Source organism: Microtus oregoni, unplaced genomic scaffold, assembly GCF_018167655.1.
Source record: "Microtus oregoni isolate MIOR12 unplaced genomic scaffold, Mior012 000052F_000, whole genome shotgun sequence".
NCBI classification, from domain to species: Eukaryota; Metazoa; Chordata; class Mammalia; order Rodentia; family Cricetidae; genus Microtus; species Microtus oregoni.
This window is the reverse complement of record NW_024543812.1, coordinates 4,669,547-4,687,158: the sequence shown is the minus strand read 5'-3', so window position 1 is coordinate 4,687,158 and position 17,612 is coordinate 4,669,547. Positions and strand designations below refer to the sequence as shown.

The 17,612-nt window shown below is 37.2% G+C and overlaps 1 protein-coding gene across 1 annotated transcript; it reads right to left on the bottom strand.

The window, feature by feature from the left end:
* Positions 1-16,912: 16,912 nt before the first annotated feature.
* Positions 16,913-17,326, bottom strand: LOC121437346 (60S ribosomal protein L28-like). Its single transcript, XM_041637224.1, has one exon. The coding sequence runs from the start codon at positions 17,324-17,326 to the stop codon at positions 16,913-16,915; it is 414 nt and encodes a 137-aa protein (XP_041493158.1).
* Positions 17,327-17,612: the final 286 nt, after the last annotated feature.

Below are 17,612 nucleotides of genomic sequence, written 5' to 3'. Positions count from 1 at the left end.
TGAGTATTTTGAATCCATGTTTATGAGTGAGATTGGTCTTTAATTTTCTTTTTTGATTGAGTCTTTGTGTGGTTTTGATATCAGGGCAACTTTAGCCTTAAAACAATAGTTTGGCAATGTCTCTTCTGTTTCTATTATTTGGAATACATTGCAGAGTGTAGGTATTAGATCTTCTTGGAAGTTCTGGTAGAATTCTCCACTTAAACCACCTGATCCTGGGCTTTTTTTGGTTGAGAAGTTTTGATGACAGCTTCTACTTCCTTGCAGCTAATAGGCTTATTTAAATTGCTCACCTGTTCTTGATTTAATTTGGTATATGGTATCTATCTAAAGAATTGTTCATTTCTTTTACATTTTGCAATTTTGTGGAGTAGATGTTTTTGTAGTATGACCTAATGAGTCTCTGTATTTCCTCAGTGTCTGTTGTTATGTCCCCTTTTTCATTTCTGATTTTGTTAATTTGGATGTTTTCTCTCTGCCTTTTGATTACTTTGTATAAGAGTTTGTCAATCTTGTTGATTTTCTTAAGGAACCTGATCTTTGTTTCACTGATTCTTTGTATTGTTTTCTTTGTTTCTATTTTTGTTGATTTCAGCTATTGATTTGATTATTTCCTGTCTTCTACTCCTCCTTGGTGAGTCTGCTTTTTTTTTTTTTTTGTTCTAGAAATTTCAGGTGTCATGTTAAGTCACTAATGTGAGCTTTCTCCATTTTCTTTATGTGGTCCCTAAGGCTATGAACTTTCCTCTTAGCACTGCTTTCATAGTGTCCCTAGGTTTGGACATTTTGTGCCTAACTTTTCATTGAGTTAAAGGAAGACTTTAATTTCTTTCTTTATTTCTTCCTTGACCCAGGGTGGTTCTGTAGTTGACTGTTCAATCTCCATGAGTTTATAGGCTTTCTGAGAGTAGCATTGTTGTTAAATTCTAAATTTAATTCCTGTTGATCCAATACGACACAGGTTTTTTTTTTTGTTTTGTTTGTTTCTTTGTTTTTGTATCTGTGGGGATTTGCTCTGTTACTGAGTATGTGATCAATTTTAGAGAAGGATCATGAGGTGCTGAGAAGAAGGTATATTCTTTTGTGTTTGGGTAGAATGTTCTATAGATATATGTTAAGTCGATTTTATTCATTACATCTGTTAGTTCTCTTATTTCTCTCTTAAGTTTCTGTCTGGTTGACCTGTCCATTGGTGAAAGTGGAGTGTTGAAGTCTTCTCCTATTAGTGTGTGGGGTTTGATGTGTGATTTAAGTTTTATTATTTTTTTTTACAATGTGGGTGCTCTTTTATTGGGGGTATAGATGTTCAATATTGAGACTGTATCTTGATGAACTGTTCCTGGTATGAATATAAAGTGTCCTTCTCCATCTCTTCTGATTGATTTTACTTTGAGATCAATTTTGTTAGATATTAGGATAGCTATGCCTGCTTGTTTCTTAGGTCCATTTGATTGGAAAACCTTTTCACAACCCTTGATTCTGAGGTAGTGTGGGTCTTTGAGGTTGAAGTGTGTTTCTTTTATACAGCAGAAGGCTGGATCCTGATTTCATATCCATCCTCTTAGCCTTTGTCTTCTTATAGGTGAATTGAGTCCATTGATATTAAACAATATTAATGACTTGGGGTTGTTAATTTTGGATATTTTTTTTGGTAGTAGCATTTGTGTGTTTCCCTTTTTTGGGTTATGTTGGTGGGTGATTATCAGATGCCTATGTTATTTGTGGGTGCAATTAGCTTCCTTGGCCTGGAGTTTTCTTTCTAGTACTTTCTGTAAGTCTGGATTTGTGGATATGTATTGTTCAAATCTGTTTTTGTCATGGAATATCTTGTTTTCTCCACTGTAGTTCCTATTCATTTACCCAGATTTTCCAAATCCAGAATTTCTTTTGTTTGTTTTCTTTATTACCTCTATTTCTGTCTTTAAGTCTTGAATTGTTTCCTTCACCTGTTTGATAGTTTTTTTCTTGCCTTTCTTTGAGGGATTTATTAATTTCTTCCAATTTTTGTTTGTCTTCTCCTCCATTTCTTTAAGAAAGTTTTTCATTTCCTCTTTAAAGGTCTCCATCATTTTCATAAATTTACATTGAAAGTTGTTTCCTTCTGTTTCTTCTTGGTTAGAATGATAAAGTCTTCCTGTTGTGTGACCACTGGGTTCTGGTGTTACCATGTTGCTTTTTCGGTTGTTGAATGAATTCTTGCGTTGGCCCCTATGCATCTCTTCCTTCAAATGAGGCCTGGAGTAACTTTGTGTCTTGGTCCAATCTTTGCAGTGGTTGTCTGAGGGTTTGGGAGATTTTTTTGGCCTGCTCTGTACTGTCAATGTCTGTCTCAAAAAGCCTCTGAGGCTTTCTATAAGTCTGTTCTTGGTCTTCTCTCCTGGTTTGTTTTCTTGGTGCTCTCTCTTAATCCCCTCAATGTTTTAGCAAGCTCATGGTCCCCTCAGTATTATAGCAAGCTCTCAGCTCTTAAGTTGGTTGTGATTAGTAACTTGGGGGAGTCCAGTGGATGGGTTTGGGTTTGGGGGGAGCCAGCTACAGGAAACTCCCTGCTGGCTGACTAGGAAAACCAAGGGGTTTGGGGGAGGGGCCCAGGGTTTTGTCCACTGGGAAGGACCCAGAGAATGGGGTGTTCACCTCTTAAGTCCCCTCCATATTGCAGCAAGCTGTGTTTTAGAGTTACACTGAGATTGTAGGAGGACAGGCAGGTGTGGGGGCAGGGTGTGGTTGTAGTTTGGATGACCATTGGATGTATTTGTGTTTTGGGCAACCTGGCACAGAAAACTCCCTACTAGCTAGAAAAGCCAAAGGAGTTGGGGGAGAGGCCCAGGTCTTTTCCTACTGGGGAGGATCTAGAGAGTAGGTTGTCCTGCTGTGTGGCTGTTCACTCACCTCTTAAGTCCCCTCTGTACTGGAGCAAGCTGTGTTTCAGCTTTCCACCGAGGTTGCAGGAGCTAGCTTCTAGAATTTAAATATTCTTTTTTACATAGTGAAGAGCAGAAAATGAAAATGTAAGTTGTATGGCATGATTGGAAGAATAGACAATGAAATCCAGTGATTAAATTTAAATACTGTGTCTAGGACACATGCACATCTAAGCAGTCTCACTCTCAGTATGGCCCAGCCTACTATGAGCCCATTTTTGTTTGGGCTTTAGTATCATCCTATAAATCCTGCCTGACAAGTTTTCACACAGCTTGTCAGAATACCACTAGCTGAGCCTTTTCCTTCTCTCAACATGAGGTTCTAAGGAGAATATCTATTTCATTGAAATCTATTTTTTTTCTGTAGTCTGTCAATAAGATTGAGAGATACAAGAGTCTCCTTAGGATCTTTTCGTTTCTCCTAGGCCTCATAAATTTCCTCACTTTCTTTTAACATCCCAATCTTCTACTAAATATCTTTATAAACCTTTACAGGGGATTTCAAAGAAATTCTTGTATGCAAGAGTTTATTTGTCTTTTTATTTCTTGTCAGTCATACAGGCAATGTTAAAATGATATTGCATAAAATATATTCTTAGAGCCCTCAATCAGTATCTTTACTAATATCTCCCCTATTATTTTATAAATACCTACTTTTTGATTATTCAGTTTTGGACAAGTAAAATTTTTGACCATAGCATTTGTGACAGTGTTGCCTCAGTTTCTCAAGTTTTAATTTCCAAGTTTATTAAAACTGATAAAAACAAACAAACAAAAAAACCTTGGTTGTGGTGATGTAAGCCTTTAATAATATTACTCAGTGGACAGAAGCAAGTGAATCTCTGAGATTGAGGCCAGATTGGTTTGCATAAGTGAGTTCCAGGACAACATGTCTACAAAAAAAGTGAACAAAAATACCTCCCTTTTATTGACAATCTAGATTAAAACAAACAAAACTGATAAGTAATTAATAATGAAGCAATTAATCAGAAACTAAGTGTTCATTTTCCTGTATTCAACTTTAAATCTAAAACTACAACTGGAATTTTCTGAGCCTTCTTATAGTAAAGACGAACTACGTTCATTCCTGTTTATGATAAAACCTCTGTTTCTCAAGGATTGAGTTGTGGACCACCTGTAACCTTTATTACAAATTGTAATGGTATATTATTTGCATTTTGATAAGTAAATATCACCTGAAAGACCAGAGGCTGTCCCTCCCCTTAGGGGGCGTGTTCACCTCAGGCTAATGTTTACCTATAAATCTGGTGAGCATGCTTGCAGCACTCACTTCTGCTTTCCTGGTCTCCACAGGAACGGTGGTTCTGTAAGTCTATTAAAGCTTCATATATTTTTACAATCTGTCTGCATTCATTTATGCCATTACATTTTGGCATCCAACGTCGGGCTATTTTGCCCCCGACTCAACCGTGTAGCCTGCTAGCTAACAGAGCACGCTCCTGGGTGCTGTTTTTTTAGTTCATGACTCGGGCCCCAGTGCTGAGTCTGAGATACACTCGGCCTTCAGGCCCATAATATCCAGAAAGGCAGGCGGATCTCTGTGAGTTTCAGCCTGGTCTACAAGTGCTAGTTCCAGGACAGACTCCAAAACCACAGAGACCACCACTGGCAGGAACCGGTCATTGCAGGTAAAAAATTTTTCTTTTATAAATAAAATGTCTAAATACATTACCACTCAAGAATTTAACAGTTTTTTTTTTAATTGTACCATGTGGGAGATTTTACAACAGGTGCCTATGTAACATCTATGGATCCTTCTGGGATTCATAGTTTTCCTTGGCACTATATGGTTTAATAATAGAACTATGATAAATTCTTTACGAGACGAATCCAGGATTCTTAAGGCAGAGGTTGAATGATTAAAAGCAATTGAGAATGACAACAATCTTCTCAAGAATAAGTTTGAAGTTCTCCAGGAAGAGAACAGATCTTTGTTTAACATGATTTGATCAACTGAGCAAAATTTAAAAAGGAACAGGCTGATGCTAAGGAGAAATTCATTACTGTGGAAGAGGGAACAGCTGATTTGGATTGTAAGCTTCAGCCCCTTTCTGTAGGAACTGAAACATTAGTGGCTGATATTAAGGAGAAATTCATTACTATGGAAGGGGGAAGAGCTGATTTGGATTGTAAGGTTCAGTCCCTTTCTGTAGGAACTGAAACATTAACAGCTGATATTAAGGAGAAATTCATTACTATGGAAGTGGGAACAGCTGATTTGGATTGTAATCTTCAGTCCCTTTCTGTAGGAACTGAAACATTAACTGAGAGAATCAAAACTGCTGAATATGGCAATCAGATTTTGTCTAAAGCTTATGACAGATTGGCAGAAAGATTGTCAATACAAGAAGGCACGATTTATGCCATAAAAATTACTTCCAAAGATGAGATGTTATCTCTAATGGACAAACTTCATACTTTAGAATCCTCAATGAAGGCTTTGGAACATAATTCTGGACAGGAGATTCAGACATTGCAGAAGGCAATGGTGACTAGAAGTGAAAAGATTGAGGAATTTCTAAATTCTGATGAAGAAGAGCAAAGGGTAGAAAGGCAAATTTTAACTACATCTATGGGTAAATCTCTCCGGGACAATTTCCATAAAGCCCTACCTACAGCTCTACCTGCCTTTCCAGTAGTAACAACAGAGAATGTGATTGAATCCAGAAACCCTAGGGTCATCAAGGAAGATACATGGGAACCTGTCCGTATGGATGATCTCAAAGAAACTAAACAGGCTGTCATGACTTTTGGGATGCATGCCTCTTTTGTTAAAGAGATGCTAAAATCTTGGGCCACGACAAGCAGGGCAACCCCCTCGGACTGGCTCCAGCTGAGCTCTGCGGTACTTGAGAGTGGACCGCAACTGAAATGGAAATGCTTATTCAGGCAAGAGGCTGAATAAGCATTTTAGAACAGCATGAAAAAGCAAAGGGAATTGATATTTCCCTAGATAAAATTCTAGGTGAAGGGTTCTTTTCCGACCCTCAGGAACAAGCTAATTTGGATGAAAACACACTCTCCATGTGTACTACAGCAGCCTTAAGGGCTTGGGACAGGGTATAAGACCCAGGACTGAGAATGGAATCATTTGTCAGAGTTAAACAGGGTCAGAGAGAACCCTTTAGTGACTTTTTACCAAGACTAACTAAGGCTGTACAAAGATATCTGACCCAGAAGCAAGACGTATAATGATTTAATCTTTGGCTAATGAAAATGCAAATGTGGAATGCAAAAGGATTTGGGGGCCTTTAAAGCTCAGATCAGCACCTATGGAAGAATGGGTTTTGCACACACTCAATGTTGATACATTTGATTATGGCACTGAAGCATGGGTAGAAGAAGCAATTTCCAATGGTAAAAGGGGACACCAGAATACCAAATGTTTTAATTGTGGCAAAATGGGTCATAGGAAAAGGAATTATAGACAACAGATTTTCAGAAATAATAATACTGCATCTTCTAGAAATAACAGAAATAGGAGGACTTAGAGTTCAGGTTTATGTAGAAGATGTGGAAAAGGTAGACATTGGATGAATGAATTCAGGTCTACAAGAGATAGACAAGGCAACCTGATACAGACCAGAAACATGAGGGGGGGCTCACAGGCCCCCATGGCAAACATGGTTCAGTCATTTCCAGTTTCTGCAGAGAAGGTGCCTCATCAGGACAATTAGGAAGCCATATGCCTACTGTTACAAGCAATAATGATCAGAAAGATAAGTTACGTGTGTTTTGGCAAACTTCTATAAATGATCAAAGACCTAAACTGAGAGTGTGTGTAAATGGCATTTTTATTACTGGCCTGCTGGACACAGGTGCTGATGTAAGTATCATTCCCCCAGAATCTTGGCATCCGTATTGGCCTCTTCAGAATGTAAATGTTCAACTCCTGGGAATTGGAACCCTATCTCAAGTAAGGCAGAGCACGAAATGGGTTGAATGTATAGGGACAGAGGGACAAATAGTAAAATTAAGGCCATATGTAGCCAATATTGCAATGAATTTATGGGGTCGTGACCTATTACAACAATGGAATACCCAAATTAACATTCCTGCTACTTCTAGAGCCTATATTTCTGAGAATAATATTAAAAGATATTACAAACAGAGAAAACTGGCCATTCGGGCTGTACAAGAACAAGCAATTGATGTCCCTTCAGAGATACCAACAGCCTTGCCTCGAAAATGGTTGACTAAGAAACCAATATGGACAAAGCAATGGCCTTTAGCTGAGGAAAAGTTACAGGCTTTAGAAGAGCTGGTACAAGAACAATTAGATGCTGGACATATAGAAGAATCTACCAGCCCTTGGAATTCTCCTGTATTTGTGGTTAAGAAAAAAATCAGGTAAATGGAGAATGGTGACAGATCACAGGGCCATCAACAAGGTTATTCAACCTATGGGCCCTCTGCAATCTGGAATTCCTTTGCCCTCTTTATTACCAAAAGGGTGGCCTCTCATAGTTATAGATTTAAAGGATTGTTTTTTTACTATAACTTTACAAAAACAAGATAGAGAAAATTTTGCCTTCACAGTGCCTGCTTGTAACAATTCTCAATCTTCGAGGAGATACCACTGGGCCGTCCTCCCCAAGGGTATGTTAAATAGCCCCTCCCTGTGCCAATATTTTGTGAACCAACCATTGCAAATAATAAGCAAGAAATTTCCCAAATCTATAGTATACCATTATATGGACGACATTTTTTTTATCCAATTCAAACATGGGTACCTTGGACAGACTGTTTGAAGAAATAAAGATACTTTTACCTAAATGGGGATTGCAAATCGCTCCTGAAAAGATTCAGAAGGGAGATTCTGTTAATTATTTAGGTTATAAAATAGGTTTACAAAAAATTAAGACACAAAAAGCACAAATTAGGAGAGATCGCCTACGGACTCTTAATGACTTTCAAAGACTGTTAGGATTGTTTTTTCACTATACCTTTACAAAAAGAAGATAGAGAAAAATTTGCCTTCACAGTGCCTACTTATAACAATTCTCAACCTTCGAGGAGGTCTACGACCAGTTATTGGGATAACACCTGATCTAATAATTCATTTGAACAAAGCCTTAGATGGTGGAAAAGACTTAAAGAGTCCCAGAGAATTAACAGCTGAAGCAGAAAAGGAACTGACAATGATTGAGGAAAAATTACAACAGGCACATGTGGACAGGGTGAATCCAGAGCTCAATTGTATTCTCATCATACTACCATCAAAAATTTCTCCTACAGGAATTTTAATGCAGAGAGATGATATTATCTTGGAATGGATATTTTTACCACATAAACCAAGTAAGAAACTGAAAACTTATTTGGAAAAAGTCTCTGAGTTAATTATAAAAGGCAAGCTGAGACTTCGTCAACTAGCAGGCATAGACCCAGCAAAAATTATAGTGCCTTTCACTGCTGATGAAACTAAAGAAATTATGGGAAGATAATGAACCATGGCAAAGAGCTTGTGCTAATTTTTGGGGAGACATTAATAACAACTATCCAAAAAGCAAGAGGCTTCACTTCATAAAGAGAACTTCTTGGATTCTTCCTCCAATCGTCCGTGATGCTCCAGTAACTGGAGCCCATACATTCTATCCTGATGCCAATAAATCAGGGAAGGCAGGTTATAAATCAGAAGACTTGGGTAAGTTGGCACATAGTCTGTATGATTCTGTCCAGAAGGTGGAATTATATGCCATTCTTATGGTGCTAAGGGATTTTAAAGAACCTATTAATATAGTTACTGATTCACAATACACAGAAAGAGTTATTTTACATATTGAAACTGCTGAATTTATACCTGATGATACAGAATTAACCTCTTTGTTTCTCCAGGTTCAAGATTTGATCAGGAACAGGCTTTGCCCTATGTACATAACACACATCCGATCCCATACGGGTCTTCCAGGTCCTCTAGCACAAGGTGATGCAGAAATTGATCAATTATTGATTGGTAGTGTGCTACAAGCCTATGAATTTCATAATAAAAACAACATGTTTATAGCAAAGGTTTGAAGAAAGACTTTTCTATTACATGGCAACAAGCTAAGGAGATTGTAAAGAAATGCCCTACTTGCTCTTTCTATAACCAAACACCACTGCCTGCAGGGGCTAATCCAGAGGGCACCCATAGAAATGAAATCTGGTAGATGGATGTGTTCCACTTTGCAGAATTTGGCAAATTAAAATATGTTTATCACACCATTGACACTTATTCAGGCTTTCAGTGGGCAACTGCTTTAAGTTAAAAAAAAAAAAAACCTGATTCAGTAATCACTCATTTATTAGAAGTCATGGCTATCATGGGTATACCTACACAAATAATGACAGATAACGGTCCTGCTTATGTCTCTAGGAAAATGAAACGGTTTTTTGCTTATTACAATATCAAGCATGTTACAGGTATACCATTCAATCCTAAAGGTCAAGCAGTCATAGAAAGATCAAATCAAACTATAAAGTATATATTGAACAAACAGAAAGGGGTGGAAAACACCCCCAGAAATAGGTTACATAATGCTCTGTTAACCATGAATTATCTCAACACTAATGAGAAGGGAAAGGCTGCAGAAAGATATTGGATAATGGAAAAGTCTACTGAACTAAATCAACCAGTTTATTTCAAGGATGTGCTGACCTCACAGTGGAAGCTAGGAGATGTGCTGTGTTGGGGAAGGGGTTTTGCTCTTATCTCCACAGGTGAGGAAAAATTGTGGATACTGTCACAATTAATAAAGGTTCGGTTTGAAGAAGAGAAGCCACTTGGAAAATATAAATAACAATTCATTCACAAGGATGGAGAGCATACTGATGGTAAGAAATACAGATAGGTTGGGGGCAGGGTTCTTTTCTTCTCTCCACAGGAAAATACTTATCTTCAAAGAAATTAAGGGACCCTGAATATTTAATTACTGATGGATGGACACATTTTGTAAGTATTAATTTATATATATATATATATGTCTTATTAAACATTTCTTTATACATATGTAGAGCTGGTTTTGAATTTGGACTCTGGCTCAGTCCCTCTCCAATTCCAAGCCTGTTAGTAAGAGAAAAACCCAGAGTTTCTGGAGTTTCTGTCTCACGTCAAGAGCCATGATATGGAACAGAAAGAAATATGAGTTTAGAAAACATCTTTGCTTTTCTTCATATCTATCATACTTTTCATTGAATATATCTATCATACCTTTCATTGAATATATATGTATGTCTATATATGTCTATATGATTAATGTTTAAGTTTTTCACAATGAACAATGAGTTTTTCCTGAAGTGACATTTGAAGCTTCCAGGAAGAAGATGGGGTCCCACAACAACAACTCTACCTGGTTGATATGATGGCATGATATTGATAGCGCTACTACAAGACCTGTTTTGGGTACCAGCTGCACAAGACGATCCCAACTTGGTTAGCTGAAATGGTGCACATCTTGTACAACATTCTGGCCAGACCTCCACAAAATAATCAGAGACTATTTGCAATTTTAAAAGACATTGATCTTGAAATTTAACCATAATTTTACTTTCACAGGATCCCCCAGAAAGAACGTCGCCCCCATGACAGCTGGAAGTAATTCTAGAGGACGACGTTCCCTCTCACAGTAAAGTTTGCCCCTGGGTTTAGGGACATCATTTAGGGGTTGGGAGGTTGGGGGAGGAATTTTATAAGCTCAGGGATCATTTTGAAAAAAAAATAGAGGGAATGATGGGATAATAGATTTATAATTGGGAGTTACTGTTTTTAGACATATATATTGGTATCGATTCTTGTATATTGATACAAAGTTAAATTATATTGACTATTGTATGCATGCATGTTTCTACCTCTGTTTAAAACATTTTTTATGTATTGACATATATTGTATTTATATATATATATATATATATATAATATTTACTATATTGCAGTGTACATTTCTACCTCTGATTAAGATACTCATATAATGTTTGTATATTGATATATATTTACCATATTGCAATGTATATTTGTACAGTGTTTATATTTGGAGGTCATTATCCTCATTTGTTACACAGTTGTTTATTGTCTTAGTCTTTAAGTTAGATAAATATTGAGAATTATATAGATTAGTAGTCATCTAAGTTTGTCATTTATAATTACACTAATCAGGTTCTTTAGATATATAGAGATTATACTCAGTATAGATAGATAATCTTCAACCTCTTCAAAGAGCTGTAGAAAATGGCCTTTAATCTAATTCAGAGTTTCGTGATAGTGAGACACAATTGCTCCTGGCAACACCACTCTATTCCCGAGAGAATGTTGAGCACCAAAGACACTCCATCTAGAGCCTTTCTTTTTGGCAGAACTGGCCTTTGGGCAAAGAAATGCCCATACCTCAACAACTGACAGAGATACAGAACGTGCATCAATGGATAATGTAGTGATAAGAGTGGCCGGGCTGCGTCCCCAACACCCCAGCTGCCTGCTAGCTTATGCTCGAACACACAAACTGTATTAATTTAAAGACTGCTTGGCCCATTTCTATCTAGCCTCTTCTAGGCTAACTCTTGCACCTGGACTAGCCCATTTCTAATATTCTATGTAGCACAGCTAAGTGTGCTTACCGGGAAGATTCTAGCCTACGTCCATCCTGGGTCGGAGCTTCATCGCGTGTGTCTGCCCAGGAGCCAGGAGCATGGCGTCTCTCTGAGGCGTCTGCTCCCGAGAGGAGAGCTGTCGAGTCTGAGCTCACTTCCTCTTCCTCCCAGCATTCTTTTCTGTTTACTCCTCCCACCTATGTTTTAACCTATGAGGGCCAGCCAAGCAGTTTCTTTATTGCTTAACCAATGAAATCAACAGATTGATATATGACATTCCCACATCAGGATTAAACAGGACTGTCATATCCTGCCAAGACAGCGTAAAATAGTTTTGAAAAGTTCCTTGCCTTTAATAATGGTATGTCAGTTATGTTAGGCCTTAGCCAAAGTTGGTTGACTCAACATTGCAAACGAGACTTTGGGTGATTGCCTAGGTAGTCAGTTGTCTCTGTCAGTTGTTGCACATTTTGGATATATCTCGTTTGTTAAGTAATATTTATTCCCTTCTCGGATCTTTGACGGAGTTGAAGATTATGTAATTGTAGTTACTCTCTACATTATTTAGACTCTTTGAGAGAGAATGTTTAGCAAAACTTTTGTTCTCAATATTGTTTGTTATATTTATTATTTGTTATTATTGTATATAGTTGTATTTGGTTTAGTTCTGTCTTATTTAGACAAAAAGTGGAGATGTAGGGATAAGTCCCGCCTCTTAGGGGGCGTGCTTGCCTCTGGCTAATGTTTACTTATAAATCTGGTGAGCATGCTTGCAGTGCTCACTTCTGCTTTCCTGGTCTCCACAGGAATGTTGGTTCTGTAAGTCTATTAATGCTGGATATATTTTTACAATCTGTCTGCATTCATTTACACCATTACAAGAGGCAAAGCTAAAGTCACTAGGGTCAAGCAATTGTGACACACACCTTTAATCCCAGAATTTGGGAGACAGGGTCAGATGTGTTCCTATGAGATCAAGGCCATTGTGGACTACACAAGATAAATGGAGAAACAAATCCAGATGGTAGTGGCTTATACCTTTAATATCAGTACTAGAGAGTCACCCCTTTAATCCCAGCACTAGAGGGAATATAAAATAGGAGGAAAGAGAGGCTTAGGCTTCTTAGTCTGTAGATTAAAGGTAAAACACCACCACCTGGATTTGTTTCTGCATTTATTTTGTGTAGCACAGAGTGTCCTTTAACTCAGAGATTCATCTGCCTCTGTCTCTCAAATCCTGGGATTAAACACATGTATCATTATTACCTGACCTCTAGTGGCTTTAGCTTTGCCTCTGGTCTTCAGGCAAGATCTATTTACTAAAATAAAAATAATATACCATTAGAACAAATGGTTCTCTAAGGTCTGTTTCAGGAGTGGCATTCATGTCTTTATTTTTAAAAGTTATTTACAACCATCTTGCAAACGTACCTTTGTTTCAAAAAGTTATTTTACCAATTATGACTACCTTGTTATGTCTACCTGTTGTGATTACCTTGTTATGACAACCTATTGTGCTCCTGTAACTTCTCTTGTTTTCCTTCATTTCGAAATCCCCCACCTCTGATCTCTATAAAAGCCTTGTCTTCTTTACACACAATGCTGACATCTTAAACCATCCTTTGAAGGAGCAGTCCATGTAATTGAAATAAACACTTTCTTAAATTAATTGCTTACTTTAATTAATTTGGTTATGCTGATTTGTGTTGGTAGTCTTTCTCCTCCCATCTTTGGGAATAGCATTGGCTCCTTTGTTAGTCTAACTATCTATGGTGATATTACTTGATTCAACTAAATTTTAGCTTCTTACTTTGCTGTTTGCTTCCAATAAATTGCTTTATTATTAAACTTAGGAATTGAAAGACTCTAAATGCATTTCTGAGGCCTCTCAGTTCTAAAGACATTTTCTGAAGCCTCTTAGATTTATAAACAGGACAGTCGCCCACACACATATATGCCGGACCGCTCATCCTCCTGTGTCCTTGTGAATAATCTTCAAACATAACTCCATTCTGGGAATTGAGGCAAAGACAACCCACAGATGTTGACTCAGTTCCTGATGTATTGATTTAATCAATGGACCAAGGTCAGGATGACCCAGAGAAGTTGGAAAACAACCTTCAGTTTCCCCGCTTGTGTCTGTGGCTTTTTGCTTTAAAAGATGGTCTGTAACAGCTATCTGGGGTCCTTCATATCCAGAACCTGAAGGGCTCTCCCATGACAGAGTAAAAATCCTCTTGCTTTTGCATCAATTGTCATTGTGTGAGCAGTGTCTGGAGCAACTCCTCCCTGATGTTTGGACTTCTAGTCCAACAGAATCAGTATGTGTTTCAAGTCAGGTCTAGGTAGCTGTCCTCAAAAAGGCAATTAAAAAGGCCAAATTTAAAGTGGAAGCAGGAAAAGACTTATTCAATTAGACTATGCTGAGTACAAAAAGATCCAGGGAACACCCCCAAGTCTGTTTTTGCTATATAAAGTAAGGTTAAAGATTAAATATAGTGCCAGGGATATAAGCATTGACTTATTGCCTGGGTTTCACTTCTGTAAGGTGGTATGATAAATTATTACAACTATGTGAAATAGTGACAGCAAGTAGGTTAGCTAAAGAGTCTGAGCACTTAGCTACTGTACATACTGTATCTCTTTTCAAAATAGAAATTAAGAAAAATTGATCTAATTTAGAATACTATTCTCCAGTTGGTCTAAACATGTTGTTACTTAATAAACTTTCTTTTCCTTCAGCGTCTATTGTCAATATTATTGACATCTTTACCAAGAAAAATCAATGTATTTATTGCATATAAAATTTAATTATTTACTTATTTTTAACGAATTTATATTATTATTTTTAATTATGTATATGTATATATATGCATATGCGTATGTGAATGTGAGTGGACTCAGAAAACTTGGTCATTTCATCCTCTAGAGCTGGAGTGTCTTAGTTCTGTTTTTCTTTCTGTGAAAAGACACTGTGACCATGACAACTCTTAAAAGGAAAAAAAAATATACTTGAGAGAGCTCACTTACAGTTTCAGAGGTTCAGTTCATTATCATCATGATGGGGAGCATGGCAACATGCAGACGGATATGGTGCTGGAACTGAGAGTGCTACATCTTACAGGAAACAGGAAGTCGCCTGACAATCACACCAAGAGAAGCTTGAGGGAAAACAGACCTCAAATCCTGCCCCCACAGTGACACACTTCCTCCAACAAAGTTATACCCACTCCAACAAAACCACACCTCTTAATAGTGCTACTTTCAATGAGATTATTGTAGGCAATTGCATTCAGTCTATCACATGGAGTTACAGGTGTTTGTGAGCTACTTGATTTAAGTACTGGGAACTGAACTCACATCTTTCAGAACAGTGTCTGTTACCTTGACAAAACCATGACTATGGCTACTCATGAAAGAAAATGTTTAAATTTAAGCTGGGGCTCACAGTTCCAGAGGTTTGGAGTCTATGACCATCATGGCTGGAACAATAGCAGCAGAAGGGTAAGCATGGTCCTGGGGCAGTACCTAAAAATTTGCATTCTTCTTTAAAGTAGGAGGCAGACAAAGTTAACTGTTAATGCCTTGAGCTTTTGAAGCCTCATAACTCACTGAGTGACACACTTTGTCCAGTGAAGGCATACCTACTAATCCCTCCTGAACAATTCCAGTCACTGTGGGCGAAACATCAAAAATGTAAGCCTGTGAAGGTCATTGTCATTCAAACCATGACAGTTAATAAATGCCCTTAACTGCTGAGCCATCTTTCCATCCTTAACTTTTTTAATCAATTTTTTACGTATGTGTGTGTGTTTATATGTGGTGTTTACATGAGTTGTTGTTGTTGTGTGTGTGTGTGTGTGTGTATGTACATGTGAAGTCACAGGTTGATGCAATATGTTTGGTTCCATTTCTCTCCATTTTAACTTTTGAAAAAGGTGTTCTTGCTAAACATGGTGTGCATCCATTCTTCAAATGTAGTTGGCCAACAAGCACCAGGAATCCACTTATTTCTTTCTGTCTCCTCAGCATTGGGATTACAGGAACACACCACCATACTCATTTTTCTTTCTTTTTTTTTTATACTCTTTTTTCATCAGGCATCAGGGATTAGATTCAAGTCCTCATGGATGTGTTCAATCAAGCATTTAATGATTGAGTCATTTCCTTAATTTCAAAACTCTTTATGATACAAATGTGAGAGCAATGTAAGTATTTGTCCAATTCCAGCTAATATGGTGTTTATTTTTGACAACCAGCAAGCCAAGAAAACACCTTAATCTTATTGATTATCTAAAAGGGAGTAAACAAAATTATACTGTTTATTTCAAATGTTGCTGTTATAGAAAAATACCATATATTGTATAACTTTTTAACAATAAAAATTAGTTTTCAAAGTTCTGGATATTGGATATTAGGACACTATCTTCAATGGAATATACATAACAAAAAGGGTAAAATTATTCCCCCAAATTAAATACACAAAATAAGTCATTTTAAAGAATGAAAATCTGCATAATCACCATGGTTGATACTGAGCAAAGGGTCTGACAGTATTTAATGCTATTTCATGATTTTCAAAAATAATTCAACAAATTGATACATACTCCACATGATAAATAGAAAATATGGGAAATTCGCAGGTAAAATCACTTTACTTGCCACTGAAAAAAAAACGAAATGAGATAAGGATGTCTACTCTCACTACTGTTAGTAAATACTCTGCCAGAATTTGGAGAACAATTAGGCAATAAAATGGAGTTAAATAACATTCATATTAAGAAATAAAAACTAAAAAATAAACCTGCTTATTGAAAACATTACATTTTCTTTATAATTTAAAAGACATGATAACAGAACTAAGAAACCAACCATTTTATACTATTAAACATACTAATGGCAGTTTTTTGTTGTTTTGTTTTTTTCAGAAATGGAAAATCTGAGTTTGGAAATGTACAAAATACCAAAGGACCTAGAATAACCAAAACAATATTGAGAATTAACAATAGAGTTTTATAACTCACATTTACTGATATGATGATATTCAACAGAGCTACAGTAATCAAAACAACGTTTAAAATTTTATTAGAATTTGTATTCTAGAAATAAACACCTTAGCTCATACTCAGTTAATTTTAAAATATATGGTACCAAATGAGTTAATTAGGAAAAAAAAACATAAGTTGTTCAAGTGCTAGGACAAATTCATATCCAAATTTAAAAGATGTAAAATATACCAACATAATATACCAAGACTTAAAATATTAGTACTGATCCTGGAAAAGACTTAAAAGCAAACATAACTGAAAATCTAATTACCTTCACTTGGGTAATTATTTCTTCTTCTTTTTTTTTTTTTTTGGTTGAAAAAAGTCAATAGACTCTTTATTGCTTCTGGGGTGTAGGGCTCAGGATCTCTTGGTGGGACGGGTCTGTTTCCTCTTCACCACCACAGGCTTCTGGCTTCGTAGGATGGCACTGGCCCTGCAGATGGCCGCCATGCGCAGATCGGGGCGGTACTTGTTCTTTAGGATCATGTGTCTGATGCTGCTCAGGGTGGCCCGTGCATTCTTGTTGATGGTGGTCCTTATGTAAGAAGTAGCTGGTTTGCGCTGACCGGATCTGTGTTTCATGACCACCACAACCCCTTTGCCGTCGGCCACGGGCTCCACTCCCACTGTCTTGCGGTGGATCAGCCCGTTGTAGCGGAAGGAGTTATCGGCTTTCAGATTATTGGGTTCAGTGCTGTACGTCTGCTTATTCCTCTTGATCAGGAAACTGGAGCAGTTCCGAACGACCATCCATTGCAGATGCGCAGACATGGTGGCGCCTCCTCTTCTATGGCGGACGGAGACGGAAAGAGCTAATTATTTCTTGTATATTACATAAAAAGCACACGCATCAAAATTAAAAACAGGAAACTAACTTTCTAGTATTTAAGACTTTTGTACTTCCATAACAATATCAAACTGAAAGCTGAAAATGAAAAATAAATAAATAAATAAAAGAACATGAACATGTTAAGGGGAAAGAAATATTTGAAATGTTTGCATATTTGTCAACCATATATCTGGTAAAAATGCTGTATAGAAATTAAGGATATAATGA